The sequence below is a fragment of the Rosa chinensis genome, chromosome 7 (assembly GCF_002994745.2).
Source record: "Rosa chinensis cultivar Old Blush chromosome 7, RchiOBHm-V2, whole genome shotgun sequence".
Classification (NCBI taxonomy): Eukaryota; Viridiplantae; Streptophyta; class Magnoliopsida; order Rosales; family Rosaceae; genus Rosa; species Rosa chinensis.
In genome coordinates this window covers 47,096,760-47,124,582 of record NC_037094.1, presented here as the reverse complement: position 1 = coordinate 47,124,582, position 27,823 = coordinate 47,096,760, and the positions used below count along the sequence as shown (strand labels likewise).

General features: G+C 38.0%; 2 protein-coding genes across 2 annotated transcripts; both read left to right on the top strand.

Annotated features, from left to right (window-relative positions):
* Window positions 1–293: 293 nt before the first annotated feature.
* Window positions 294–5,297, top strand: LOC112178018 (WAT1-related protein At1g25270). The gene is made up of 7 exons (XM_024316239.2): window positions 294–528; window positions 652–714; window positions 2,310–2,426; window positions 2,515–2,782; window positions 3,197–3,355; window positions 3,462–3,613; window positions 4,931–5,297. The coding sequence occupies exons 1-7, from the start codon at window positions 314–316 to the stop codon at window positions 5,145–5,147; spliced, it is 1,191 nt and encodes a 396-aa protein (XP_024172007.2). The 5' UTR covers window positions 294–313; the 3' UTR covers window positions 5,148–5,297.
* Window positions 5,298–5,629: 332 nt separating this feature from the next.
* On the top strand, window positions 5,630–15,885 carry LOC112178017. The gene is made up of 3 exons (XM_024316238.1): window positions 5,630–8,394; window positions 15,357–15,612; window positions 15,769–15,885. The coding sequence occupies exons 1-3, from the start codon at window positions 5,630–5,632 to the stop codon at window positions 15,883–15,885; spliced, it is 3,138 nt and encodes a 1,045-aa protein (XP_024172006.1).
* Window positions 15,886–27,823: the final 11,938 nt, after the last annotated feature.

Below are 27,823 nucleotides of genomic sequence, written 5' to 3'. Positions count from 1 at the left end.
TTTTCACCAAATTAGAAGCTTTTGAATTTTACGTTTAATTTTATTTTGGTAGGATGAATTTTCAATTTGGAGAAAAAGAATGCACTCATATTTAGTGGCTAGTCGAATATAGGCCTCCATGTGGTACGTATGGGTAGTGACGTGGGGAGCAACCAAAGAAGCTAGCAGCACAAAGACACTAGCTGTACTAGCTAGATACCTAGCTACCCTTAAAAATCTCATTTCCCTACGATCAATTAATACACAATTCAATTCACTCCATAAATATTGCTCTCTCTCTCTCTCTCTCTCTCAGATAGTGAGTGCATGATCGATGATGATGATGGGGGGTACCTGGATTGAGCTTTGCAATGCTCTGCATGGCCTGAAGCTAGTGCTGTTAATGGTGGCGGTTCAGGTAACCTTCGCCGGAGTCAACGTTTTATACAAACTCGCCGCCAACGATGGCATGAACATCAATCTTGTTATTGCTTATCGCTTCCTCTTCGCCACCGCTTTCCTCACTCCTTTTGCTCTTTACTTCGAAAGGTAACACAACATACCTCTATATTTTCATATGTTTGAAGAAACAAACTTCTTCCTTTCTTCTTTCTTACCATGGCTTCATAATGAATCTCTGTCTCTCTCTCTCTCTCTCTCATATATATGCAGAAAGAGCAGGCCGAAGCTAACCTGGATGGTAGTATTGCAAGCATTTCTGTGTGGCTTGTTTGGGTAAGCAAACCACAGGAAACTAAGTTCATATATCTCATATCAATGTGTGCTATTGCTTGAGTTGAGTGGGTACACCGGTCTAGCGGTCTAGCCAGCTTGGTGCTCCACTAGAATTGGAAGTAAAAACGAGTTTTACTTCTTCTTCTTCTACTTCTTCTTCTTGTTTTTTTTATTTTTTATTTTTTTTTATTTTTTTTAATGCAATCTCTCTACCACGAAGATTATTATTGATCATATATCTCATCCACAGTTCCACAGTTTACTTTGTACGTGACGCAATCTATCTATATCTTTTGTAGTTATTAGTCGATCTCTAGCTTCCTGCTAGAGGTGGCAAACGGGTCAGGTTGGGCCATTTTAAGCTAGTCTAGTCGTACTTCGTGCCGTGTTTGGACCGACCCATTTATTATTGTGCCGGCCCATTTACTTAAACATTAAGCCCGGTCCGGCCCATGACTCGAGTCCATATCGTGCCGAACCGTGCACGTGCCGACTCACTATAAAGCACGATTTAAAAATATTAATTTGAATAAATAAAAAATAATTTTATTTAACTATTTATAAAATTCAAATAATTTAAATTTTACAATGTTTTTCTCAATCTTAACTTTTTAAGATTAGTTTTCTAATAATTTTTTATATTCCACTACAAGAAAGAAAGAAAGAAATAACTCAAAATATATTACTTTTAGTATATTATTCTGAGATTAATCATTATTAATATAATGAAGATTTAGTATCATATTATTATTTCCTTCCTTCTATAGTTGTATTATTATGAGATTAGTTTTTATTAATAAACATATATTTAATATTTAGAAAAAATACTTTATGTCAAAACAAGGATATAATCTTTTATTTCACTATTTTGATAACATAAAAGAAATAGCATTGGTGGAATTGTCATGAGATTTTAAATAAAGAGGTCTAATATTCAAATTTCATCATTGTGGTTTTTTAATATTTTAAAAAACAAAATGAAATTTTGTATTTGTAACGGACCGGCCCACAATATGTCGTGCTCAGGCCGTATCGGGCCTATTACAAGATCGGGCCACTAACGAGCTTGGACCGTGCCGGGCCCGTACCGTGCTCATGCTTAGCGGCCGTTTGTCACCTTTACTTTCTACCTTCATACTTAAAGCAGCTTGCATGTACAGTTATAGTTGTTGACCAAACAAAAAAAGTTTTCTTGCACTTTCATTATGACAAATTTGATGGTGCAAATTTGTTTAGGAGAAAATCTTGGGATTAGGACCATTCTAGTTGTCGATCTGACTGACCAATCGCACCTTGACATGCATATTAATTTCAAAATTAGTGCTGATACCCTTGTTATTGTCAATGAAATGTTGACATGCCTATTAATTTCAAAATTAGTGCTATACCTTTGTTATTGTCGATGAAATGCATGTGCATTTTGAACATTTTTGAAGATGTCATTTTAATTTTTTTAGATTGTAAAAAATAAACTTAAAAAATTCAGGGTTTATGTTAAACTTAACTAAAGATATTTCTACCAAAAGCCTTTAGTGCTTCCTATCATATCTAATGGCATTCTCATTAGTTATTAATTAATATGCTAATTAATACAGGGGGGCAATGTCACAAAACATGTACATTGCAAGCATAGCCTTGACATCCGCGACTTTTGCTTGCGCCATAACCCAACTCATTCCGGCCATAACTTTCGTCTTGGCCGTCATTTTCAGGTAAATCATAATTAATCGCTTCAAATTAACTTGAGGTACTCTTAATTATAGGCTCTTTGAGAAGGTCATTTTGCATATGCATGCCTAGGTTGGAGAAACTGAACTTAAGGAGCATGGGAGGGAAGGCAAAGGTGTTGGGAACATTAATGGGAATAGGTGGAGCAATGCTTCTGACCTTTTATAAAGGTGTGGAAATCAACATATGGTCCACGCATGTTGACCTTTTGCACAGAAGTCAACAACCAAGCCGCCACGTGGCAGCTCATAACAGTAGAACAGATTTCACAGATCGCATATTGAGTTGTCTTCTGGCTCTCGGCAGCTCTTCCGGTTATGCACTGTGGCTAATTATTCAGGTTATCTACCTATTCTAATTTCACAGATAATTTTCGATCCAAAATCTTTGTCATAAAAAAGAAAAACCCGCAAGTGATATTTTCTATTTCTTTTTGAAAAATTTAAATTGATTTAGCATCAAAAAACTTAATAAGCTAATAAAGACAAACTTTAAATTCTTTTTACTCTTCATGTCATGATATTGTCAGAACCAGATGTTAAGACAAACATAACTCAACGATAAGACATTTAGCTAATTGATTTATCAAATATATTCATCGAATGAGTTTACTGGACAAGGGTCTTTAAAGAAATTATTTGCAAGTGACAAAAGATGAACTTTAATTTCACTACACAATTTAATCACAAAATGTATGATTTCCTAGGTTAACTTAAATTTCCTCTTTATTTAGCTATTGTTTTTGTGGAAATAGGCGAAAATGGGAGAGAGATACCCTTGCTATTATTCAAGCACAGCTCTAATGTCACTGATGGGGTCGATACAGTCAGTTGGTTTTGCCCTTTGCATGGAGAGGGATTGGAACCAATGGAAATTAGGTTGGAATATTAGACTCCTTGCGGTTGCATACACGGTACATGTCCATCCTCTTCTTTATTTATTTTTTATTTTTCATTTTTTATTTTTGAAGGAGATTGTGAATATTCATTAACTCTAATTTTATAAAATGTATATATTAGGGGATTGTGGCTACGGGAATAAGTGTGACAATTATAGCCTTGTGTGTACGCATGAAAGGCCCGCTATTCGTATCCGTTTTCAACCCTCTTGTGCTTGTGCTTGTTGCCTTTGTTGGCTCTTTGCTCTTGGATGAGAAGTTGCACCTTGGAAGGTAGAACTCAATCACTTCGTTTTCAATATTCATTAGTATTCAATGAATTTCAAACAACTCCAATAAATTTCCTAATAAGATCTGTATGCACAATGGCTCAACTCAATAATCCATACAATTATCGGGCCCAAATAGAAATAAGCAGCTCAAGCTCAATACATGACCCATCTTATTAGTAATGTTAATGTTAGGATCACAAGTATTATAGAGAAAACTTGGTCATTTCTTTTTTTGTCAGAAAAAAACTTGGTCATTTTTGCTCCAACAATTTCCTCAAAGGACTCTATTATTCTTGCTCTTCACACTATTTATTTAGGTTTTTACATGCTAAAAATTTCCAAAAGATAAAATTGTAGGCACATCTAAAGTAGATATTCTTCAGAAAAACAGATCACACGTTCACTTCTCTTGTCCGCTAAATGCAAGGTAGTTTTATAACATCAGTTCTGCGTTTATGTTTCAAGTCACTCTTCAAGCATTGTTTCACGAAAATTGGCTACATCGATATTTGAATGGTTGGTTAAACTAGAGAAACAACATGATCGATTTATCGCAAAAAGTAAATGATTGTGATAGCTACTAAAAACTAGCTTCTTCATACATGGTCCTGCATGTGTAATACTTTTTTTTTTCCCTAAAAAATTAAAAAAATAAATGAAATAAAACGGTTATTGCAGAGATAAAATAGGAGGAGAGAAAAGTGAGGAGAAAAGTGGGGGTTGTGGTATAATTTCTTTTTAATTTTTGAAATGAAAATTCATTTTGTAATTGTCATATTTACCCTTGTGATTTAATTTATTCTCAATGTTTTTTAATCTTTCAGGGTTAAATCTGTCAAATTTTTTTATTTTAGCTAAGAAAACCTCTTCTCTTAATAATAGTACTAGCAATGTGCCCGCGTTTCTCGCGGGTGATATTGGGATGTTAATGAAAAATATATCGATTAAAGAGAATAGTGGTTATTTATTCTTTGGACATAAAAAAGTGGTGGTTTGACTATTTTTTCAATGTACATTTTTATCTATTTATAATTTATTAATTTAGTTTGATAATTATATTATTGAAGGGTATTATAGGCACTTTAAAATTTGGTGAAGCCCTTTGACACCAAAAAAGGGCCTCCATTTATAGTAGTAGAGATAAAATAGAAAAATCGTTTTGGCAGTAACAGTTTCTTTTTTTTTTTGAGAAAAAAAAAAAAGATAATTGACATTAACTGTTTTGCCGATTACGTCTGACTTTCCTTTATGAATAACCATGTGTTTAATTTGATTTTATTTAACTTCAATTTTTGTTTGTTCAATTTGGAAATTATAGCGTGCTAGGATCGATATTAATCGTGGGTGGTTTATATACCGTGCTGTGGGGTAAAAGCAAAGACATAAAGATGATGAAACAATCTGTGCCAAGAAGCTTTGAGGAGGAATTTGCAGAATCACTTGAAATTGTTACAAGTTCTCCAGATGACAAAGCCAACAACAACAAGAATGAGAGTGAAACAAAGAATAATGCTCCAAATACTCTGCCAACTTGATTCATTAATGTTTGAGGAAATAGCTATGTACTGGAGAAACATAAGGACAGTTCTGTAATCTGAATTAAGAAGAGTTATCCAGATCTGCAATTGAATGGTAGAAGTTTTAAATGCTTGTGTTTCTGTAATCTGAATGTAGTTGATCATGTTAATCTTTATGCATGATTTATATATATCCTAAATTAGTTCAGTTCGTTCATTAGTATAAGCGAGTTAGATATCTTAAAGATCATTAATTTGGCTGAAATTTTGCAGAGATAATGTATTAGTACCTAAAGAACTGCAGGAGCCATTGAAAAAGAACTGCAGGAGCTTTTGCAAAAGGAACAAATTTTTTGGCAACAGAGGCCTCGTGTACTTTGGCTAGCCGAAGGTGACTTAAACACAATATTATCATCAGAAGGCTAGCAATCGGAAAAAAAAAGAATACTTTGAAGGGACTTTTCAATGAGGTTGGAGTGTGGTGTAGCGAAGAAAAAGAAATGGAGGAGATTATTCTACGTTATTATGAGAAGTTGTTTACTTCATCAGTGCCTACTCTGGGTGAGGGTGACTTGAGCTTTGTGACAAATATACTCTCTGATGAGGAGAATACCCGGTTGAATAGTGAGATCAAGGAGGAGGAAGTTTATAAGGCTTTGAAACAGATGCACCCCTCAAAAGCTCCGGGGCCTGATGGCTTTTCCCCGGCGTTCTACCAACAGTTTTGGGACGTTGTGGGATCGGATGTGGTGGAGGCAGTGAGACAATTCTTGAATTCCGAAAACCTTCTCAAACAGATCAACTGTACTTGGGTAACCCTAATTCCGAAAGTGAAGAATCCAGAGTTTGTCCATCAGCTTCGACCTATCAGTTTGTGTAATGTTATATATAACATTGGGTCTAAAGTTTTAGCAAATAGATTGAAGCCCCTCTTGGATGATATCATCTCACAACAACAGAGTGCCTTTGTTCCCGGAAGATTAATTTCGGATAATTCTTTGCTTGCATTTGAGATTTCTCACTGTCTCAAGCGTCGTAGAAGAGGTAATGTGGGTTTTTGTGCTCTTAAATTGGATATGAGTAAGGCGTATGATAGGGTTGAATGGGATTTTTTGGAAGCAGTCTTGGACAAATTGGGTTTTGGAGCTACCTGGATTAGATGGACTATGGCTTGTGTTAGTACAGTAAGCTACTCTTTTCTCGTGAATGGTGATCCGTGCGGCAATATTTCCCCTTCTCGAGGACTTAGGCAAGGTGATGCAATATCACCGTATCTATTTCTTCTATGTGCTGAGGTGCTGTCAAGAATGATCAAGGAGGCTGAGCGTAATGACCTTATGCATGGAGTTAAAGTTTGTCAACAAGCACCTGCTATTAGCCATCTTTTCTTTGCAGATGACTCGTTCATTTTTTCTAAAGCAGAGATCACTGATATCTTGTGCATGAGAGATATTTTCCAGAAGTATGAGCACATGTCTGGGCAACAGATTAATTATGAGAAGAGTTGCATATCGTTTAGCAAGAATGTTCCGAGATGGAAACAGGATGATTTGGCTCGTGTGTTGGGCGTGACAAGGGTGGACAAGCACGATAAATATCTAGGTTTACCTACAGAACTCAGTTACTCTAAAGATGAGGCCTTCTGGTACTTGGTTGATAGAGTGCGGACGAGGACGCAGGGTTGGAGAAACAAAACTCTAAGCACGGCAGGGAAAGAGGTGTTAATAAAAGCTGTGGTGCAGTCTATTCCAACATATGTGATGAGTTGCTTCGAATTACCTAAACACTTATGTGATGAGATGCATCGACTGATGGCTCGGTTTTGGTGGGGAGAATTTGGCGAGGAGAGGAAGATCCATTGGGTGGCATGGGACAAGCTCTGTGCACCAAAGAAGGAGGGTGGCTTAGGGTTCAGGGACATGCACTTGTTTAACACGGCCTTGCTTGCTAAGCAAGGATGGAGGTTAATCTGCAGGCTGGATTCTTTGCTTGCTCAGGTATTTAAGGCACGTTATTTTCCTAATACTGATTTCATGCATGCTGTTTTGCATAAGGGTGCGTCTTTTTCGTGGAGGAGTATTATGAAAGGGAGGGATTTGTTGAAAAAGGGGTTGAGATTTCAGGTGGGCAATGGGGAGGATATTTCGATTTGGAACGATCCATGGGTGCCTCTACCCTATCGTTTCAAACCTTTTTCCATCCCCATGCAGGGTGCGGAGGATCTTAGAGTTGTAGATCTCATTGATGAGGAGACTGGGGATTGGCAAGAATGGTTATTACATGAGCTATTTACACCTATGGAAGTTGTTAATATTATGAAAATCCCTCTGAGTCTAAGTGGAGGGATTGATAGGCTTGTATGGCATTTTGATAAGAAAGGGAGGTATAGTGTGAAAAATGGATATCATGTGGCTCGTGTTATGGACACTTTGGAGAGGACGGCATCAGGCTCCAGCTTCGGGGCAGATCGTGCAAGGTTATGGGGAAAGCTATGGAAAGTTAACGTACCTCCTAAGGTACGTATGCATGCATGGCGTCTGGTCAAGGGAACGTTACCCACTCGAGCTGCCCTAGCTAAGAGGGTCCAGCTCTCAGATGTGAGATGTGTGTACTGTTCTAATGGTGTGGAAGATAGCCTACACTTGTTCAAAAACTGTGATGCCTTGAGAACTTTCTGGATGCATAGTTCGCTCGAGTTACAACCTGGTAAGCACCCCTCTATTGTTCTTGACGTTTGGTTTTGGGATATGGTTGATGCACTTAATGGTGAGAAGCTGGAGTACTTCTTGATGGCCCTTTGGGTGGTTTGGATGGAGCGAAATAATATAGTTTGGAAAGCATCAGTTTCCAACCCCACTAACATGCATGCATGGGCTAAGTCATTTCTTCATGAATATAAGCAATTACATAAACGTCAAGGAGGGAAGGCTAAGAGATCACTTATCAAGTGGACTTGTCCTCCAAGAGGAAGGTTGAAAATTAATATAGATGGAAGTTTTTGCACAGAAACTGGTGGTGGAGGTGTAGGGGTTGTGGTCAGAAACTTTGAAGGAACATGCATAGCTACTTTTGCGCGACCTTTTCACTTTGCACAGTCAGACATTCATATGGAGGCCGAAGCTCTTAGGGCGGGGTTGTTAATTGCAATTCAACAGGATTGGAAGGAAATTATTGTTGAAAGTGACTGCGTGAACTTGGTGAGTGCATTACGTGCAACTGATGATGATTTTTCGAGCATTGGAAGGATCTTGGATGATTGTAGAAGGTATGTTAATGCTTTTACTTTATTTCATTTTCAACATATATGTCGCGAAGCAAATGGTGTGGCCGATAGATTAGCCCACCTTGCTAGATGTGGTAATTTAGATGCGTTTTCTTTAGAAGAGACTCCTGTTATTATTCAGGACGTTCTTTATGAGGATCTTTGTAATCTTTCTTGTGTAGCTCGGGGTTCAGGTTATATGTCCCCCCCCCCCCCGATGCAAAATTTTAATTCAATAAATGGAACCGGGCGTGGGGCTGAGCCTCCCAGCTAGGCTGGGTTCCAAACCCTTTCAAAAAAAAACTGAACAGTCGAGATGTGGATATGAGATCGAAAAGTGACCCTAAACTCTAACTTCAAACTTTAGTGTCAGACCAAGGCCTCGCTCTGGATAAATAATATATATATATATATATATATATATATATATATATAGAACTTTGCTCAGGTGCGGATATCCGCACCGAAGCAAAAAGGTACGGATTTCCCATTTTTTCCCACTTTCCGATCATATTTTCATATCTTAACCGTTCAATTTTTAGTTCCTAATGTATAGATCATCTCTACAAAATTTCAGCCAAATTGATGATCGTTAAGGCATCCAAAACAACAATTTACATGAACGAACCGAATCTGTAGAACCGGAACCGTTTCGTCTTTATAATGGTAAATTACAGTGTTGGATGCCTTAACGATCATTAAATTGGCTGAAAATTTACAGAAGTGATCTATACATTAAGATCTAAAAACTGAATGGCTAAGATGTGGAAATATGATCGGAAGGTGGGAAAAAACTGGAAATCCTCACCGAAGCAAAAAGTGCGGACGTCCGCACCCAAGAAGGGCTGTAAATATATATATATATATATATATATATATTTAATCTTGCTCTGCTAAGGAGGTCCTTAACTTAGCTTAAGGAATGAATTTCCATATTTTGATTACTTTTCGATCACATATTCACATCTTAACCGTTCAGTTTTTAAGTACATATGAGTAGATCATCTCTGCAAATTTTCAGTCAAATTGATTATCGTTAAGGCATCCAAAACACCAATTTACACAAACGAACCAAATCTGTCCAACCTGAACCATTCATGTAAATTGCAGTTTTAGATGCCTTATTGATCATCAATTTGGGTGAAAATTTGCAGAAGTGGTCTACTAATATATACCTAAAAACTGAACGGTTAAGATGTGAATATGCGATCAAAAAGTTGTCAAAATATGGAAATCCGTTCCTTTAGCTAAGTTAAGGACCTTCTTAGCATACAAGGCCTGTGTGTGTGTGTGTGTGTGTGTGTATATATATATATATATATATAGAGCGGAACTCCTCTTTAAAATTAAAGTGCGCATTTAGAGTTTAGAGTCACTTTTCGGTCGCATATCTACATCTTGACCATTCAGTTTTTAGGTACTAATGTATAGATCATCTATGCAAATTTTCAGCTAAATTGATGATCATTAAGGTATCTAACTCGCTTAAACCAATGGACGAACTAAATCTGTCCAACCTGAACCGTACTAGCTTTAAGTTAGTTACCAATACCTTAACGATCATCAATTTGGCTGAAAATTTGCAAAGATGATCTATGTGGCACATGATATGAGTTTGTGGATATGTGGCACGCGAAAATCAGAGATTGTATGAAGAAGTTATGGTCAGCGGAAGTTATTTCCATTTGTAGAAATTTTACTATAAATAGAGAAAATCAGAAAATAAATTTCAGTATCCCATTTTGGAAACTTTCCTTATTTTTTCCAAAAGTTTATCTCTCTCACCAAACCCTCGATCCGGATGAAAACAGCCGACCTGATCCAGATTTATTTCAAGTTTTCGGTGTCCTTCGGCTGCCAAACCAGATCAGATTAACTTGTCCTTGAGTCCTGCACCTCTCTTAGCCATCCTCTTCCTTCGGCAAGCACTGTGCGCTGCGGATCGATGCAAGAAAGTATGGCAGTGCCGACCCGATCGGACCACCATTTTTCGGGGACAGCTGGACGTGAAATTGGTCAGGTTTTGAAGCTCTCTTTCTCTAGGTTAGATCCATGCAAACCTTGATTATCAATCTGAAGTGTGGAGGAAGAAATCAAGGTTTGAAGATGAGAGGTTGAGATCTTTTGAGCTTGATCTAGCTCGATATAGGCCGAATCGGCCTTGGTGCCAGTTATGAAAGGTTTTCATCATGTTGTGATCTTCAAGTTGGGTGGACCTAATCTTTCTAGTTTTGAAGTCGGCCCAGCGGCGTGTGGGCTTCAGTCCAGCCGCTTGTGGCAGCGCGTGGTGGTGCGTCCAGCCACTCCAGGTGCAGTTCCTCACTCTGTTATCTTGTCTTCGTCAAGACAAACGTGTAAGTATGTTCAGTTTTATGTTTGCTCTATGTTTTGGTTGAGTTTGGTAATTTTCTGTTTCAGTTTGTACGATTTTCTATCCCTGGGGATCCAACCGTTGGATAATTCTTTTGTTTAGGCGATTTGATTCTAGAAGTGTTCCGGAAACCTTGCAAGTAATATTTGTTTTGAAAAATATGAACTTGAACGTCAACAGTTCATGGGTAAGTAAAAACAAGGATTTGTTACAAATGATTTTCGATTGAGTAGATTGTGAAATATAGTTGGAATAGTTTGATGAAATGAAAAGCATTATGTTTTGCATGTTTTGATCATTATTGTTGTACAATGTGATTTTGAGGGAAACAAATGAATTTGGGAAGAAAAGACGGTTTTGTCGGTTTTGAGTTTTGAATGGAGTATGTACAATTTTGGGTGATGGTTTGAGGTGTGAAAATAATATTTGAAATTTTTTTTGATATTGTTTGAGATTGGTGAATTTGTATATCAAGTTATGATAACCAAGGTGGTGATAATCGATACAGTAGTACCAAAGTGGTGATACATTGTATGATGATTGTTGTATAAGGGACATGAATTATTGTTGAGTGATTCATGTTAAGATTAATTGTTGTGGTGATTTGTGTTATCAGTAGATGAACAAATATCGATTTTTAGTTTATTTCTATTATTGAATTGATTGTTTTCTTTTGTAATCTCCTAAACTAAATTATATGTCGGGATTACTATTTCTAAATTGATTGGTTTTAATGTAATCTCCTGAACTAATTTTCTAATGCAGGGATTAAAATGACTTCTATTTATTTGATTTTAATGTAGTCTCTTGAACTAATTTTCTATGCAGTGATTTCTATGATTTTGGTTATGTGCTTTTGATGTCAGCTCCTGAACTAATTCATATGTAGTGATTACTTTTTACTTGGTTTAAATTATAGTGCATTACATCTTTTGAGAAGGGGTGGTTGAGTTTTCAATGATTGTGATAGGTCACTGAGGTGACAATTATTTAGTTGAGTTAAATGGAGGATGATTTTGGATTATTAGGGTTTTAATTGTTTTAAAATGTTACTTGAGTTTGATTGTTTAGTTGAAGTTTTGTGAAATTAGATGCATGAGTTGAAAGTCAAAGTATGTGGGTTTTAGTTTTGAGTTAACTTACTTGAGCATGATATTGTAGGATATGAACTTGATGTTTTTGTTATGATAATTGCATATCATTTTTGTTAGGTTGAGATGGTTTAAGCATGTGTTTCTGTTTGGTTGTTTTGAGTTTACTCACACGAGCTTTCATAAGCTTACCTGATTTGTTGTTGCAACCGGGTGTACTATTCAATGGTGTAAGGGTTTAACCTACATGTTAGGATGAACGTGATTGGAGCTAAGATGTATCTTGCTGTTGCAGTTATATGTTTAGAAACTTGTTAGTCTTCCGTTGCGTAGTGAGTATGGTGAGTTTGTTTACTTACTGAATTGTAGATTCAGTTTAATTTGTAAACTTAGTGTAATGTAATATATGACTCTAAATAATGAGTTTGTATTGACATTGTGGGTTCAGAGCATCTTTACTTACTCATTCTTTAAAGAAATTTTTTTCAGGTATTTTGTATTGATGTCTGAACCATCAAACTCGGGGTCTTTGTATTTTTTTATTTGTTTATTAATTGTGCTTGAAAATGGGGGCGTGACATTGTGGGGGGACGAGATTCTTAATGATGAGAGAGTGCAGGGACCAAATTTATACACGAGATGACTTATAGTTTGCATTATCCCATAAAAGAAGCTATTGAAGTCTCTCTCTCTCTCTCTCTCTCTCTCTCTCTCTCTCTCTATTTATATATGAAATTTTCTTAAGTACCCGAGAGCAGTGGCGGATCCAGGATGAAAATTAGGGGTGGGCTAATTAAAGATTGCTTACAGGATTTTTTTTTTTTTTTTTTTTTGTTGACGATGATTTCAAGAATTTTAGGACTAAAGTTTAGAAGAATATTTACTATATACTATTTCTCAGTTAACTGTTCATCGGCTTAGTAGCAGTGACGGCTCAAACTGAGCTGGCACTATGAAATGACCATTTTGTCTTCTTTTCTGCCCTAGGTATAAAAGCCTTCTTCTGCACGCGACCGCGTATCCCCTTCTTTCTTCTCTCTCGCTCTCTTCGATTTCTCTCTCGCTCTCTTCGATATGGACATGGGGACAAGAAGACCACGAACAAGGTGAATATCAGTTATTGGGTTTCGCTTGTGGGTTTTTTGGTTCCACAGATCGAGATAGACAGAAGTGGATAGAAGCAGAAATGGGTAGAAATTGAGAGAGAGAGAGAGAGAGAGAGAGAGAGAGAGAGAGAGAGAGATTATATGCCTTGCAGAAAGAGAGACAAAGGGGTTGTTCCCTCAATACATTGGTTTTGCCCATGTACAATACATCTTCTTTTTTTTTTTTTTTTTTTTTAGAGAATTTCTTCAAACTTGTGGGTTTTTTGGTTCCCTCAATACATTGGTTTTGTTCAAGAAGACCGCGAACAAGGTGAATATTAGTTATTAGGTTTCGCTTGTGGCTTTTTTGGTTCCACAAATCGAGATAGACAGAAGTGGATAGAAGCAGAAATGGGTAGAAATTGAGAGAGAGAGAGAGAGAGAGAGAGATTATATGCCTCGCAGAAAGAGAGACAAAGGGGTTGTTCCCTCAATACATTGGTTTTGCCCATGTACAGTACATTTTTTTTTAGAGAATTTCTTCGAACTCATTCTGAAGTTTTGCATGTCACTGATTTTGGGTTTGGGTGGTGCAAGCGTTGCTGAGATTGTTATTGATTTTGGAGCTTAACCTCCGGTGGAAGAAGTAGCAGTAGTAGAGAGAGAATACGGCAAAAAGCATGGTCTCCAAACAGATTTCTCAGGTCGTACTATCCACTTCCAACCTCCTCCACCTCATGCAACAATCCTCGCCTTCCCAGGTATGATCTTCCACTCTTTATTCCTCTTCTCAATTTCTCTATCTCAATATGTATGGAAGCTTCAACGGAAAGTGATCAAATTGTCTTCTTTTTTTAATATCAAACCAATTTGACAACTGGGATTTTATTGGATTTGGGAATGGTGAATGCATTGCAAAGAATCTTGTTCAATATCTTTTGAAGATTTAAATTTGAACCTATTCTATGTGGCTAGGGTGGTTTAGCTCAAAGATAGTACAAATAATGGAGGAAGACTTTAATGGAAAGATGGGTAGAGAAGGAAATAGTTATAGATGTCTATCTGGCCACTAGAAGAGTAATAGTAAATTGATACAAGTAGGCATATGATTTTTTTTCTTGATGCATGTTCTTTTTTTTTTTGTGCAGGAATAGATTTGGCAAAGAAGACGTAAGTGTTTTTGCTGTCTAGACTTTTGTTGAATCTAGCATGAGAATTGTTAGCACAATAAAATCAAATAAATAAAAAGGATCAGGTTGAATCTGGGTTTCCCTTCTTCTTCTTTGCTACTTTATATTTTCATTTGTTGTTTAAAATGGATCCTTGGTGTTTCTTCTTGAGCCTATGAACTATTTTGTTTCAAGTTCTACACATACAAAGCCAAGTTTAGACAACCTGAAGTGAAAACTTGATAGAAAGTAATAGTTTAGCTTGAACCTATTTTGTATTTATATTCTGATTCGAGTGCACTCTCTTTTAATTTTATGCCATACTAGTACTGGATTGCAGTTTCCAATATGAGATCATCAAGATTAGGAATCAATCAAGATGGTGGGGGAGGGGGGGGGGATTTGCAATATATACAGGATCACTATTTCCTAGACTCAATTTCTCAGTTGTTCGTTAGGTATTGTTCTTTTCAAAAAACCAATATTGTTCTTTTCAAAAAACCAATCTTTTTGTTTATGAATCTGTTTTTCTATTTGGGTGTTGCTTATATAATCTCACATGGTTTTTTTTGTCTTATTACTAGGGAGTTTATAGTGCTAAACAATATCCTTTTTCACTTGGGTACGTTACCTTTTGATATAAACCTTGAAATTTAGTTGTACTATATTCATATAGGTTTTCTGCACATCGCCTGAACATAATATGGATATAGCAAGTGCAATTGTGGTTTGGGATCATTGGAAGAAAATGAATTGGCCTGTAGAAGTTTAGATGAGGGATAATTGAGTAATCCAATTTCAAATCAATGTGTTGGAGGCAATGCCTTTGAAAGTCTCAAGTCCCTTATTGAATGGAGAATGGGGTTGAGATGACAATAGCTTAAGGCAGAAATATAATGATGATGGCCGGTGAATTATATTGATTATAAAAATTTGTTTATAAAATGTTGTCCCTTCTCTCTCTCTCTCTCTCTCTAGATGAAAGTTAGGGTTTCTTTTGTCGCAAGCTCCGGCAAGCGCAAAAGTCACAATTGACCTGTGTCGGTGGTGAGGGTTGGCTCTCATCACATGTGGAGTTTCGTGTGGTGGACAACAGGGTGGTTGTGTGCACTTGCAGATTGGTTGTGTCAAATGGAGGAAGATCTGGTAAATCTGATTCGGCGCCTGGCACTGACAGAGGAGGAGGCTCAGGAGGTTATACTATCGGCAGAGTCTGATGTTTGGAAGCCGAGAAAGTTTCTGATTGTAGGGAGGTTGATGACGAGCAAACCATACAGGAAGGAAGCTTTGATGGGCGCTATGAGATCTCGAACTGGTCACCGAAGAAGAAAAAGAATGATGAGAGACCTCATGTTACTGCTGTGATGTTGGAGGGTAGCGATCAGATTGTTTTCTCCTTCTCCCATAAGTATGACAGAAATAGGGTTTTGTCCGGCTGTGCATGGCATTTTGACAAAGCCCTCTTTGCAATTTCGGCGACGGATGGCAAGGAGGATTTATTAAGGGTACCCTTGAATTGGTAGTTGTTCTGGATCCGTGCATCGGGAGTTGCACCACTGTATATGGAGAAGGAAACAGGAATCTGAATTGGTAATGCAGTTGGTCGGTATGTTCGGATGGAAGAGGATGTGTATGGTATTTATCTGGGCTCATCTTTAAAGGTAAGAGTGATGATTGATGTTAATAAGCCTCTCAGAAAGGTGGCTTCTGTTAGGCTTCCCCAGCAGGAGAAGCCGGCGTGTTACGAGCTCGACTATATCAAACTTTCAACATTCTGATTTTACTGTGGTATGTCGTCTCATGACTCAAACCGGCGTGCACTACATTTGAACAGGATGATCAAAGAGAAGCAGTATGATGCGCTATTGGTCGTTGAAAAAAGGGATAAGTGGTTGGTGGAACAATTGGAGAAGAAACATGGAGAACAGGGGGTAGAGTCGGAGCCTTGCTGCACTGGTTGCAGGTTTGAGTTGATTGAGAAAACACGCAGTGGTTGGGCTATGCAAGCACCAGAGTTCCAGGTTTTCTGCATGGCTCGGTCTCAAACAGAATGGAAAAACAATAAAAATTCTCCAATTGTTGGGGATTTGATTGAGGCGGACTAGTGTTGGATAAGGAGTTGAGTGAGGGAGTAGCAGTGAAGAAAAGGCGTATTGGTGAACCCTCATTGGAGACGGAGATGGCCGTACTTGGAAGGAGTAATTTATCGGATGTCCCCATTAACTCTGGCCCAGAATTATCGTTGGCGTTAATGGAGATGAATTCGGGAAAAGAGATGACTGTGGACATGGCAGATAGAGTGGAGGAATCTCGATGGTTGATTACAGATTTGGCAGGAAAACATTCAAACACGGCAGTAACGTAAGCAATAAAGAAGGGCGCTGAGAGGAAGGCGTTGACCTTGGAGAATGAGGGCTCAAATGGGCCAAGTAATGCGGACATAGAGTGTGGGCTTGACAACATTTCTATTGGGCCCAAGGACAAAACTATAGTGGAGGGGGGGGGGGGGGGGAAGAGAGTTAGGTTGGGCCACTAACACATAAACTGACTAAGAGGGATCAATCCTAGGCCACATTGACCCCGTCTTCTCCTAGGCCTATTGGGAACTCAGACGGAAACAATTCCAGTAAGGTTAAACGAGGGTTTGCGGTTGAAGGGTATCGAAGAAAGGAAGCTAGAGGTACAAAGAAATCGAGCTCCGGATGTGCTCTTGAACGTTCAACCGTGACGGATCTGGACTCGAGCCATCACGAACAATGAATCTGCTGAGTTGGAACTGCCAAGGGATTAGGAACCCTTGGACAGTTGAAGGGCTAATTACCCTCAACATTCCCAAGCTGATCTTCTTAAGTGAAACTCAATGTATGGAGGAGGAGATGGGTGGGGTGAGAAGACAGATAGGGTGGAAGAATTGTTTCATGGTCGACTGTAAATTTGTGCCTAAAAAGAACAGTAAAGGAGTTAGTAGGTTTGGTGGGTTGGCTTTACTTTAGGAAGAGGATGTTGTGGTTGATAGACAATCCTTCTCAGATAGTCATATTGATGTGGTAGTGGGAGAACCCTCTGATCCAAAACGGTGGAGATTTACCAGTTTTTATGGCCAACCAAGACCGAAGAACCGTCATTTATCATGGGCATTGCTTAAAACCATGAGTTTGCATGGGAATTTGCCATAGGTGGTAGGAGGCAACATGAATGAAATTATGTCGACAAATGACAAGGAAGGTGGAGTAGTAAGGAATATACGAAAGATGATGGGCCTAAGGGATGCACTAGACTTTGGACTTCTCTTAGAAATCAAATTCTTGGGTCCGAGGTTTACCTAGCAAGGCATTAGAGGAGGTCACCTCATCAAGATTCAGCTTGATAGGTTTGTAGCATCTTAGAGATGGAAAAATTTATATTCGGCTTCTAGGGTTTTACACTTAAACCCTAGCACATCGGATCATCTGCCAATCCTCCTGGAGGTCCGTGAGCACAAGCAAACGAAGAGGAGACGAGGGAGAAGATTTAATTTTGAGAGTACTGGCTTAGGGAAGAGGATTGCAAGCAAATTTTTGAACAAAGTTAGGAGAGTGGATCAACTGGGTCTGATGCATTTTCAAAAATATGTGATAAGATAAGGCTGACTCGGCTTGCCTTAGAATCTTGGAGCTTTGACAAGCTTTGATAAGATAAGGCGATATCGCTCAGGGTGGAGTTGAAAACCAAGCTACACAATCTTCTACAGCACGAGATGTTGTTTTAGAGTGCGTCTAACATGAGGCCCAAGAATTTGATCATAGGGCTTTTCGATGAGAATGAAGTCTGGTGTACAAGGGATGAACAGATTGAAAAACTTGTGTTGGATTATTATAAAGGCTTGTTCTCTTCTTCACGACCTGCCGACTTTCAACAAGTGTTGGATGCTATCCCTTGCGTGATCACAGATGATATTAACAGGGAGATCATTAAGGAGGTAACAGCAGACGAGGTTTTTGGTGCACTGAAGCAAATGCATCAGTTGCAGGCTCCTGGGCCTGACGGTTTTTCCCCTTGCTTCTATCAGTTCTTTTGGGGGACAGTTGGGGAAGATGTAGTTGAGGCTGTGAAGGCTTTCTTGTTGTCGTAGGAGCTGCTTAGAACTATCAATTGCACCTTTGTCACCTTAATTCCAAAGGTAAAGGCACCTCAGTATGTGGGACAGTTAAGATTGATTAGCTTGTGTACTGTATTGTACAAACTGGGTTTGAATGTGCTTGTAAACCGGATTAAGCCACTAATGGACTCGATCATTTCACCTTGTCAGAGTGCCTTCGTGCCTGGACGACTCATCTCAGACAACTCCCTCATTGCCTTTGAGATTGGGCATTTTCTAAAAAGACGGAGAAGTGGAAATAAAGGCTTTTGTGCGCTAAAGCTCGACATGAGCAAGGCTTATGATAGAGTCGAGTGGCGTTTCTGGAACTTGTTATGCTCAAAATGGGGTTTTGTAGTATGTGGGTGCAGTGGATAATGGGTTGTGTAAAGACGGTAACTTATTCTTTCATGCTAAATGGTGTCCCAAGAGGGCTTATTCATCCTAAGCGTGGACTTAGACAGGGGGACTTAATCTCTCCCTACTTGTTTCTGTTCTGTGCCGAGCCCCTTTCAAGGTTGCTTAGTTTTGAGGAGGAACAAGGGAGATTACGGGATGTGAAGATATGCACTGTGGCACCTAGCATCAGCCACCTTTTTTTCACGAATGACTCGTTCATCTTTTGTCAAGATGAGTAGGAAGATTGTTCGATTATAAAGGATGTTCTTAGAAGGTATGAAGAGGCGTCGGGGCAGTAAATAAACCTGTAGAAAAGCTAAGTCTCCTTCAGCTGCAACGTTCCAATGAGTAAGCAAGAAGGGTTGACTGATTTTTTGGGTGTTCAACGGGTAGACAAACATGATAAATATTTGGCTATCTTGTGGATAGGGTACAGAAGAGAACGCATGGGTGGTGAGAAAAGCTCCTTAGTGCGGTAGGTAAAGAGATATTGATCGAGGCAGTAGCACAAGTAATCCCTTCTTATGTGAGGAATTATTTTGAGCTTCTGAAACAGATGTGTAATGAAATGCATAGGCTAATGGCATAATTTTGGTGGAGAGATGTGGAGGGGAAGGGAAAGGAGCATTGGCTTTCATGGGACAAGCTCTGTGTGTTGAAAAAAGAAGGTGGATTGGGATTCCGAGATATGCATGACTTCAACCTCGCGTTACTTGCAAAACAAGGCTGGCATTTGTTGCAACGTCCGGATGTCTTGTTGACACAGCTACTCAAGACGAGATACTTTCCGCACTCTGACTTTATGGAGGTGGAGTTGGAAGTTGGTTCCTCTTACACATGGAGAAGTATAATGGCAGGTCGACAAGTGTTGGAGTAAGGGCTACGGTTTCAAGTGGATAATAGGCAACGTATCTCTGTGTGGCATGGTAGGTCGGTGCCTGTAACACGGAATTTCAGACCATATTCAGCACCCATGGAGGGACTCGAGGAGATGTGTGTAGCTGATTTGATTGATTCGGAGGACAAAATGTGGTTGCTTGACCTCCTTAATGAACTGTTTAGTCAGGGTGAGGTAGAGCTTATAGCAAGTATCCCTCTCAGTACTAGACTGGTGGAGGATCGATTAGTGTGGCATTACAGTAAGAAGGGCGTTTATAATGTCTGGAGTGGGTATTTTGTCTGAAGAGAGTCGAGGAAGGCCCCGACAACTGCCTCTACATCTAGCTCAGTTGTTGGAGGTTCGTTGAGCAAGTATTGGAATGCCATCTGGAGTGCACATGTACCAGCTAAAATAAAGGTTTTTCTCTGGAAGCTACTTCAAGGAATCTTGCCTATACGCACTGCTCTTGCTGATCGGAGGGTTCACTTACCAGATTACAGGTGTGCCTTTTGCTCTAATACTTTTGAGACTAGTGTACATATTTTCAAGAACTGTGATGGTGTGGAACTCTTTTGGGTGGAGGGGCCTTTGAAATTAAAGCCTAAAGATCATGCAGCCATTAATTTGCATGAATGGATATATGGTATGATTGACGTATTGCATGGGGAGCAACTCTGCATGTTTTTCATGGCTCTTTGGAGTCTGTGGAATGAAAGGAACAAAATAATTTGGCAGGGTGCCCACTTCAATCCTATGTTCGCTGCTCAATGGGCTATTAATAATTTGGTGGAGTTCCAAAAGGTTCACTACAAACCTATTGTGAAGATGAAAAGAGGCGTGATGAAGTGGGAGTGTCCACCACAGGGAAGGCTCAAAATAAACATTGATGGAGCTTTTCGTGGTGTTGACGGCAGTGAGGGAATTGGGGTAGTGGTTAGAACTGATGAAGGTGTGGGAATCGCGACTTTAGTTAGGCCCTTTGTACATGCTCACTCTGAGTTGAATATGGAAGTTGAAGCATGTAGAGCGGGTTTATTTCTTGGTGTTCACCAAGGTTGGACTGACATTGACATTTAGAGATATTCTATCCTTTTGATTTCTGCCCTACAAAGAGGTGGAGAGGATCTTTCTGAGGTGGGTCAGGTTTTAGTAGATTGTAAGTATGACGGCTTTTCAATCTGTTAATATTTTGCACATCTATAGAGAAGCAAATGGTGTCGCGGATCATTTAGCGCATCTTGCTAGTTGTGGTATGCTTGATGATGTATGGTTAGAGGAGACTCCTGCTATTATTCAGGATGTTTTCAACGAGGATCTGTGTAATTGTTCTTATGTAGCTCGGGGTTCAGGTTTTATCTCCCCCCCCCCCGCCAATGCAAAATCTAAATATTAATATAATAAATGAAACCGGACGTGGGGCTGAGTCTCTTAGCTAAGGTGGGTTCCAAACCCCTTTCAAAAAACAAAAATTGTTTATATATAGAAGTTTCTTTTAGTGGAGCAAGAAAATTCCATTTACTTGCTGGTTTCTTTGTCTTTTTAGACAATAGCACCTTAAATTCTAAAACCTGATGCTATGTCAATTAATAACTATTATCCTTCTTCTTCTGTTAACCTTGCATGTTTTGTAAATGTGTTCAAGTTCTTGCACTAAAATTGGAAGAAATAGTCAAAGGAAAAATGTTTTGGACAATATATGTTAATCAACGACGAACTTGTCTTTTCACTAGAATCCTAAATGCTTAGTTTTTTCTCTGTGTGTAGGCATTCACACCATGAATAGGATTCTCGCTAGCAGAGAATTAAGAACCGGAGTGCCCAAAATCAACCCTGAACTGGTTTAGTTCTTTTGATATATCAAAGTATGAATATTGTGTTTGGTTCTTGAATAATTTCTGGGTTTTGCTATCTGGGATATCAGATTTGGTTGTCTATGTGTGCAGAACGATGACAAAGGATTTAATTTGATCATAAGTTGGACAATCATATGCATCAACATAGCTCAAGGTAAACATCGGAATCACATATACAGTTTATTCGATATTATGTATTCAGTGCTTTCAAATACCAGCTCATACAACGATGACAAAGGCACATAAAAACCACATCAGTCCCATGGCAAGTAGGATTAAAAATTCAAGGACGATCTTTTCAGCAATGTAAATAAAAGACCAAGCAAGCCATGAAGATAATTTTTTGCTTCCTACATGACAATCTCATGTGCTGAAATGATACCAACAATCTTTTTAATGAAACAATGGTTTGTAGTTTTGTATACTTTTGAACTATATAAATGGAAGTCCTATGATCAAGCCATAGGAATATTTTTTGTTTCTTACATGGCAATCACATCAACTATTTTTTGATGCGATAATGGTGTGTACATATTGATACAATGTAAGTTGACTCATAAACAATTTCAATGAACTTAATTTCGCACAGCTTAATTAGTATTATCCTGTAGCATCGCACGGGTTTGTTTACTAGTTGTAACTAAAGAAAAGAGAAAGGGAGAACAAAATGGGGAAAGAGCCAAAAAAAAAGAGAGGCAAGATTTGCCTTTAAGAGAGGAAATTTTTAAGAAATAGGAATAGAAAATGTTATAAGAAAAGAACGAAAAAAAAAAAAGATTTTTTATATTGAAACCTTCAAATTTACTCACTTGACCTCGTATGCTTTTACACCTCCTATCAAATTTTCAAATACTAAATTTACTCACTAAACCTCACTAAATTTCCTCAAATAACCTCAATCATAAAATTTGCAAACAAACTATTATCTTTAAAATAAAAATCTTAATCATTTCAATGATTTAATTACTCTATATCATTGAAAATCTTATATGTTGGTCTTAACCTATCTTTTTACATCGTTAATGAAAAAAACCTAGCGCTTTGCTAGGGTTGAGAGCGGCCGCCTTCGCGGTCTGTCTCTGAATCTTCCTCCATGAATATGGAGGCCCTGGGAGGCCTGTGTCGTGAGGGAGGGACCATATCTTCTTCTTTGCAGCAGGGTTCCAAGTTTCGCGGCCATAGGAGTTTTGGAAGGTGGAAGCACCTTTCAAATTTGGTGGTGAAAAGGAGTAGCACGATGGATGTGGCGGCGCAGTGTGGCTACAGATTAAGCAGGTCTCTAGTCTGATTTGAGCTATGCAGGCGTATTCACCGACTGCAGATCTTGGCTGGTCGTAGGCGAGTACGGCTGCGTTGGGCGGCAAAGCTTGGACTGAGGATGCGGTGGTGCGTCTGGAGGGGGGTTTGGGCTCGGATCCAGGTTTATTGTTGGGCCTAGATTCTGGTTTGGGCCGTGGGTTGGCAAAGATGGTCTTGGAGACTGGGGTCGGGCCTTAATTTGGACTAGGTCTCTGGGTTTGGGTTGGGCCTATATTGCTTGGATATGGGTCATTGAGTTGTGGTATTGTTTTTTAGGTGGAAGATTATCCTCTATTAGGCATATTTTTTACATGGAAGATGCATGGATGGTCATGTGATGCCCCAGAAATTCGTATTTATTTTCCGAGGATTTTCCGGAATCTAAATTATGGTTATTGGACGGTTTCGTGGCTCGTGGATGGAGCGGAAGTGTTTCGGATGAATTTTTATTCGGAAAGTATGACTTCAAGGGGGGTTGCAAAGGTTGACTTTTTATTCGTTGGGATTCTCAGAAAACTTCCTTCACGAAAGTTGTAGAGCGCGTCGATACGAGTTCGTGGATATGTGGAATATGTAAATCGGAGTTTGTATGAGAAAGTTATGGCTAGCGGAAGAAGTTTCCGTTTTAGTATAAATAGAGGAAAATCAGAAATTAATTTCATTATTTCACTTTCCATTTTCGGAAAGGTTCTTTTCTCTCTCTTCTCTCTCGGTCGATACCTTCAGTATCAAAGATTTCAGACTGACCCGACCCGAACCCGGTATTCCGACCCGGTCGGAACTTGCATCTCCGGCGACCTCTTCCGGTGAAACCAGCCCAGAACGACTCGCCTCTTTGCTCCGGTCGTCTCTGTGGTGACCTCTTACGGCGATTCTCCTTCGCGGTGGCGCTGCAAGGCGGCACAGGTTGTGGAAATCGGACCCGACCGGAAATCGTAGCTCCGGCGACTGCACGGCTTCAAGTTTCCTTCCTTGGCTTCGTGGGGGTCGTTTGAGTCGATCTATGGTGTTTGTTTTGATCTGTTTACGTGGAAATCGGTTCAACTCAGTTGGGATTACTGTTCACGGCTTGTGAGGTAGTTTTCGATCCCTTAAGCTTGTTTTCTGACTTCGAGCCAGTTATGAAAGTTCACAAGCATGCTTAGATGAAGAACTTTGATGTTGGGAGTTTTGTGAAATATTGAGTTTTGGCCGGCGGAGGTGCGCCACCATCTGTGGAGGCGTTCCGGCGGTGTTCCGGCCACTTAAGGAACTGTTTTTGGTATTATATATGTTCTACTCGTTGTTACGAGCGTTTCGATATATAATATGCAAATTTTGGAGTTCGTATGGAATTGTTTTGATTTTTACAGTTTCATACCGATCGATTTTTTTATTCGTGAGGATTCGAGTGTCCGATCGACTTGTGGTTTGGTCACATTGATCGTGGACGTATTCCGGAGACTTTGGGAGGTCTCGGATGTGGTTTTGCCTCGATTGGCGCCACTTTGGGGATTTTAGTTCAAAATAGGGGTTTCGAACTTTAATCAAATGTGAATCGTTACTGATTTGAGATCATTGGTGATTAGGTGTTTCTAAAGGTGAATTGGACGAGTTGTTGGTGATAGTGTTAGTTCGATTCTGTATAGAAGATGCAGCGGGATTATGAGGTGAGTAATCTCACGAAGTTCATTCACGAACGGGCTTACCTTTATCGTTTTGAGAGTTATTTAGTTAACTGCAAACTATAGTTAGTATTAGTAGGCATTCCTGAGCGGATGACTACGTATATATATATTTACGTGAAATATATATGTTTTGGGTGGTTTGTGGATTTTGAAACAATATGCATGAAATGAAATGATGCTTTTTATTGTTTGGGTTGTGGCTTTTGGAAAACAAATGATTTTGGAAATGTTAATTTCGATTTGTTTTGAAAAGCATTGAGATTTGTGTATTTAAGGAATATTTTAGTTCGCGGGTGGTTTATTTAACTATGGGTTTTTACCGGGAGTAATTGATAGGGATCAATTACGGGGAATCTTTCATTTTAGATTCGTGTAACATTTTGGGTCCACTGTAACTCCTTTAATGTTTTGGTATTTATACCGCGGGTCCAAAGACTTACGAGTTGAGGATCGTGGGTGGCAAAATCGGGACTTCACGCCTTTGGCCGGGTTTGTGAATACGATCAGTTAGAGCTCTAGTCTGTCCGCCGCGCTTGTTTATTGATTTAAACGTGTGAGTTTATCTCGTGCTTTGTTTATTGATTTAAACGTGATTCGTGTGAGTTATTCTCGTGATTGGCGTGAGTTGTGTGTGGTTTGAGTTACTCATACGAGCTTGCAAAAGCTTACCGGGTTTGTTGTGTGACAACCCGGTACACTATTCAAACGGTGTAGGGGTTAATCATGCAGGTTAGGTAATCGGGGCTGAAAACTGAGGCAGCGAGCTAGCAGCTTTACGGTAGGAAGCCAATTTTGTGACCTTACCGTTATTAAGACTTCCACTTGTAGTGAGCTCTGAGGAGCATTTACGTTTTATGTTGTTGTTGTCAATTTAATTCGTAAGTTTGTGTAATATATAACTCTATGGAGCGAGTATATATTAACTTTGAGGGTTCAGGGCATCAATATGTGTGTAAGTTAAGGGGAAAAAGATTTCAGGTATTTTGTATTGATGACTGAACGTTCACGCATGTATAATTATGAGATTATATATATCGATTTTCATGTGTGTAAAATCAGGGGCGTGACAGGTCATATCACCAGTTACACTGTTAGAAGATTGCTCTTTTATGGTCGATCATACTATCGGTAACATAGGTGGAAGATTGTTCGATCTCTTTTAGGCTTACGAGATTCGAGAAATATGCTTGGCTGGTCATATCACCGGTTACTTTGATGGAAGATTGGCCTCTTATGTCATTCCATTAGTAATTATTTAAATTTAAATAGCCCGGATTACATCCGGTGCGTCTTCAGATGCATTATTGCATCCCGTTACAGCTATGCTAGGTTTTAATTTCAATGTCTTGTTGTCGCTTGTTTCATTTATGATGTAGTTTCTACATCTATCTTTTGTAATATTTCTTATTATTAATAGAGTCGACATTTTCTAAACTCCTGCTCACCTAAGGGACAGTGAGGGACAAATAAATCTGACGGCTGAAAATAAATGCACAGTTTTAAGTTGTTATAATTTCTGCTTTTATATTTAATACATGTGGTTGAGATGCATTAGTCCCTCACAGTCCCTTAAAACTGTCCCTTAGGTGAGCAAATCTGACATTTTCTATATAAAAAGAAGAAGAAGATGATTTAATTACTCTATAAATCTTAACTACATATCCATTCCTTAATTAGACAACATAAATATCTTTTTTCAATAAAAAAAAAAACACAAGGTATTGAGTTTTAAAAATTAATTTCTAATCAACAAGAAAATAACATGAACTATTCTGTGATTTTTTTTTCCTTTTTTTTTTCTATTTTAACTATGCAAAAAAATAATAATAATAATAATTTGTCTTATTGTTTATTTTATTTTCTCTATTTTCTGTACCTCATGATTAATTATTTAAATATTTCTTTAGTTTTTTTAATTTCTAGCTCAATATTTTTTATTTTTTTTTGCAAATATAATGGATAGACTTAGATTTAAGGCATAATATGATTTATTTTGTTTTCCTTCACCAATATGTGTTCAACATGTATATCATACATTTGTATGTCACATGATCTTAATCATAGTTTTAATTCTTATTAAATATATATGAATGCTTTATTGAGTATGTAGTGAAATTAGAAAATGAAAATAGATAAGGAACTAATAAAGAATGCAATCTAATATTATTGAATTGGAAAGTCTAGAGAAAATCAATATAATATTTTTTTGGGTATAATTATTATCCTTAGTAATCATTTTATAATAGGTTATATATGTCATTTAATAATTCATAATAGAGTGAGGTCAAATGAGCAGATTTGGAAATCTTAATAGTAACACTAAAAAAAAAAAAAAAAAGAGGAAGAGAGAAGAAAGAGAAATTTTAAATACACACCTTAATTACTTAATACACATCTCTAATATTTTATGTTTCAAATCAGATTTCATAGGTAGGTTAAATGACCAAAACAGACATCTATGTATTTGAAGAAAAAAAAAGGGTAAATTCCTCCTATGGTACTTGAGGTATTGCTACTTGGACAGTTTGATACCCGATGTATTAAATGGGACAATTTGGTACCTGAAGTTAGACTCCGTTTGACACTTTGGTACTTCTGTTAATTTTTCTGTTAAATGTAAGGATAAAATTGACATTTAGAATATATGTATAAAAACATTAAAAAAAAAGCATGAGTTTGTGGGTTGATTGCCGTTCTTCATAGTTTTATAGGTATGAATTAATGTTTATGAGTTATGTTGAAGCTGAAATATTCGAATTTTATGTGCCATTCTCTATGAATCCACCGATTTTTCCTCCAAAACTTGAATTTTTCCTCCTCTTCATAAACACAATGTGATGATATTATTTGGTATTATTTTAGGTCTTCATCATTTTTTGGGTCATTTAGGAGAAAATGAAAATAAATTAATGCTTTTGGGTTATGTTAAAGTTGACATAATTGAATTTTATGTTTAAAAAAATTTAGTTATACGAGACTAGTTTTAATGGAGTACTCTCATGGGTACGGTGTTCACTATATGATTACTATATTTCTTAAATGTAAAATTTGAATATTTTACCTTCAACATAACTCATAAACATTAATTCATACCTATAAAATTATGAAGAAAATCCACCCACAAACTCATGTTTTTTTATTATGTTTTTATACATATATTCTAAATGTCAATTTTATCCTTACATTTAACAGAAAAATTAACAAAAGTACCAAAGTGTCAAACGGAGTCTAACTTCAAGTATCAAACTGTCCCCTTTAATACATCAGGTATCAAACTGTCCAAGTAGCAATACCTCAGGTACCATAGGAGGAATTTACCCAAAAAAAATTTGAATTGCTCCTTTCTACATCTTCTTTTCTAAACTCTAGATGTTGCAATAGATCTTTCTTTCCGCACTTCATCACCAGAATTTTGACTATGGACATGAATTTTGAAGACCTCGTTCAACAATCTTCAGGTGAGGTATGTATTCTTCATCTTGTACTGTATGCAATTCAACA

Excerpts from the sequence above, each read along its gene's own strand:
- LOC112178017 (XM_024316238.1), top strand. The coding sequence starts at position 5,630 with ATGGAGGAGATTATTCTACGTTATTATGAGAAGTTGTTTACTTCATCA. Across the intron at positions 8,395-15,356 it reads ATCTTGGATGATTGTAGAAG|GGAGGTTGATGACGAGCAAA; the intron begins GTATGTTAATGC and ends TTCTGATTGTAG. Across the intron at positions 15,613-15,768 it reads GCAAGGAGGATTTATTAAGG|GTAAGAGTGATGATTGATGT; the intron begins GTACCCTTGAAT and ends TCATCTTTAAAG.
- LOC112178018 (XM_024316239.2), top strand. The coding sequence starts at position 314 with ATGATGATGATGGGGGGTACCTGGATTGAGCTTTGCAATGCTCTGCAT. Across the intron at positions 529-651 it reads TTTGCTCTTTACTTCGAAAG|AAAGAGCAGGCCGAAGCTAA; the intron begins GTAACACAACAT and ends ATATATATGCAG. Across the intron at positions 3,614-4,930 it reads GAGAAGTTGCACCTTGGAAG|CGTGCTAGGATCGATATTAA; the intron begins GTAGAACTCAAT and ends TGGAAATTATAG.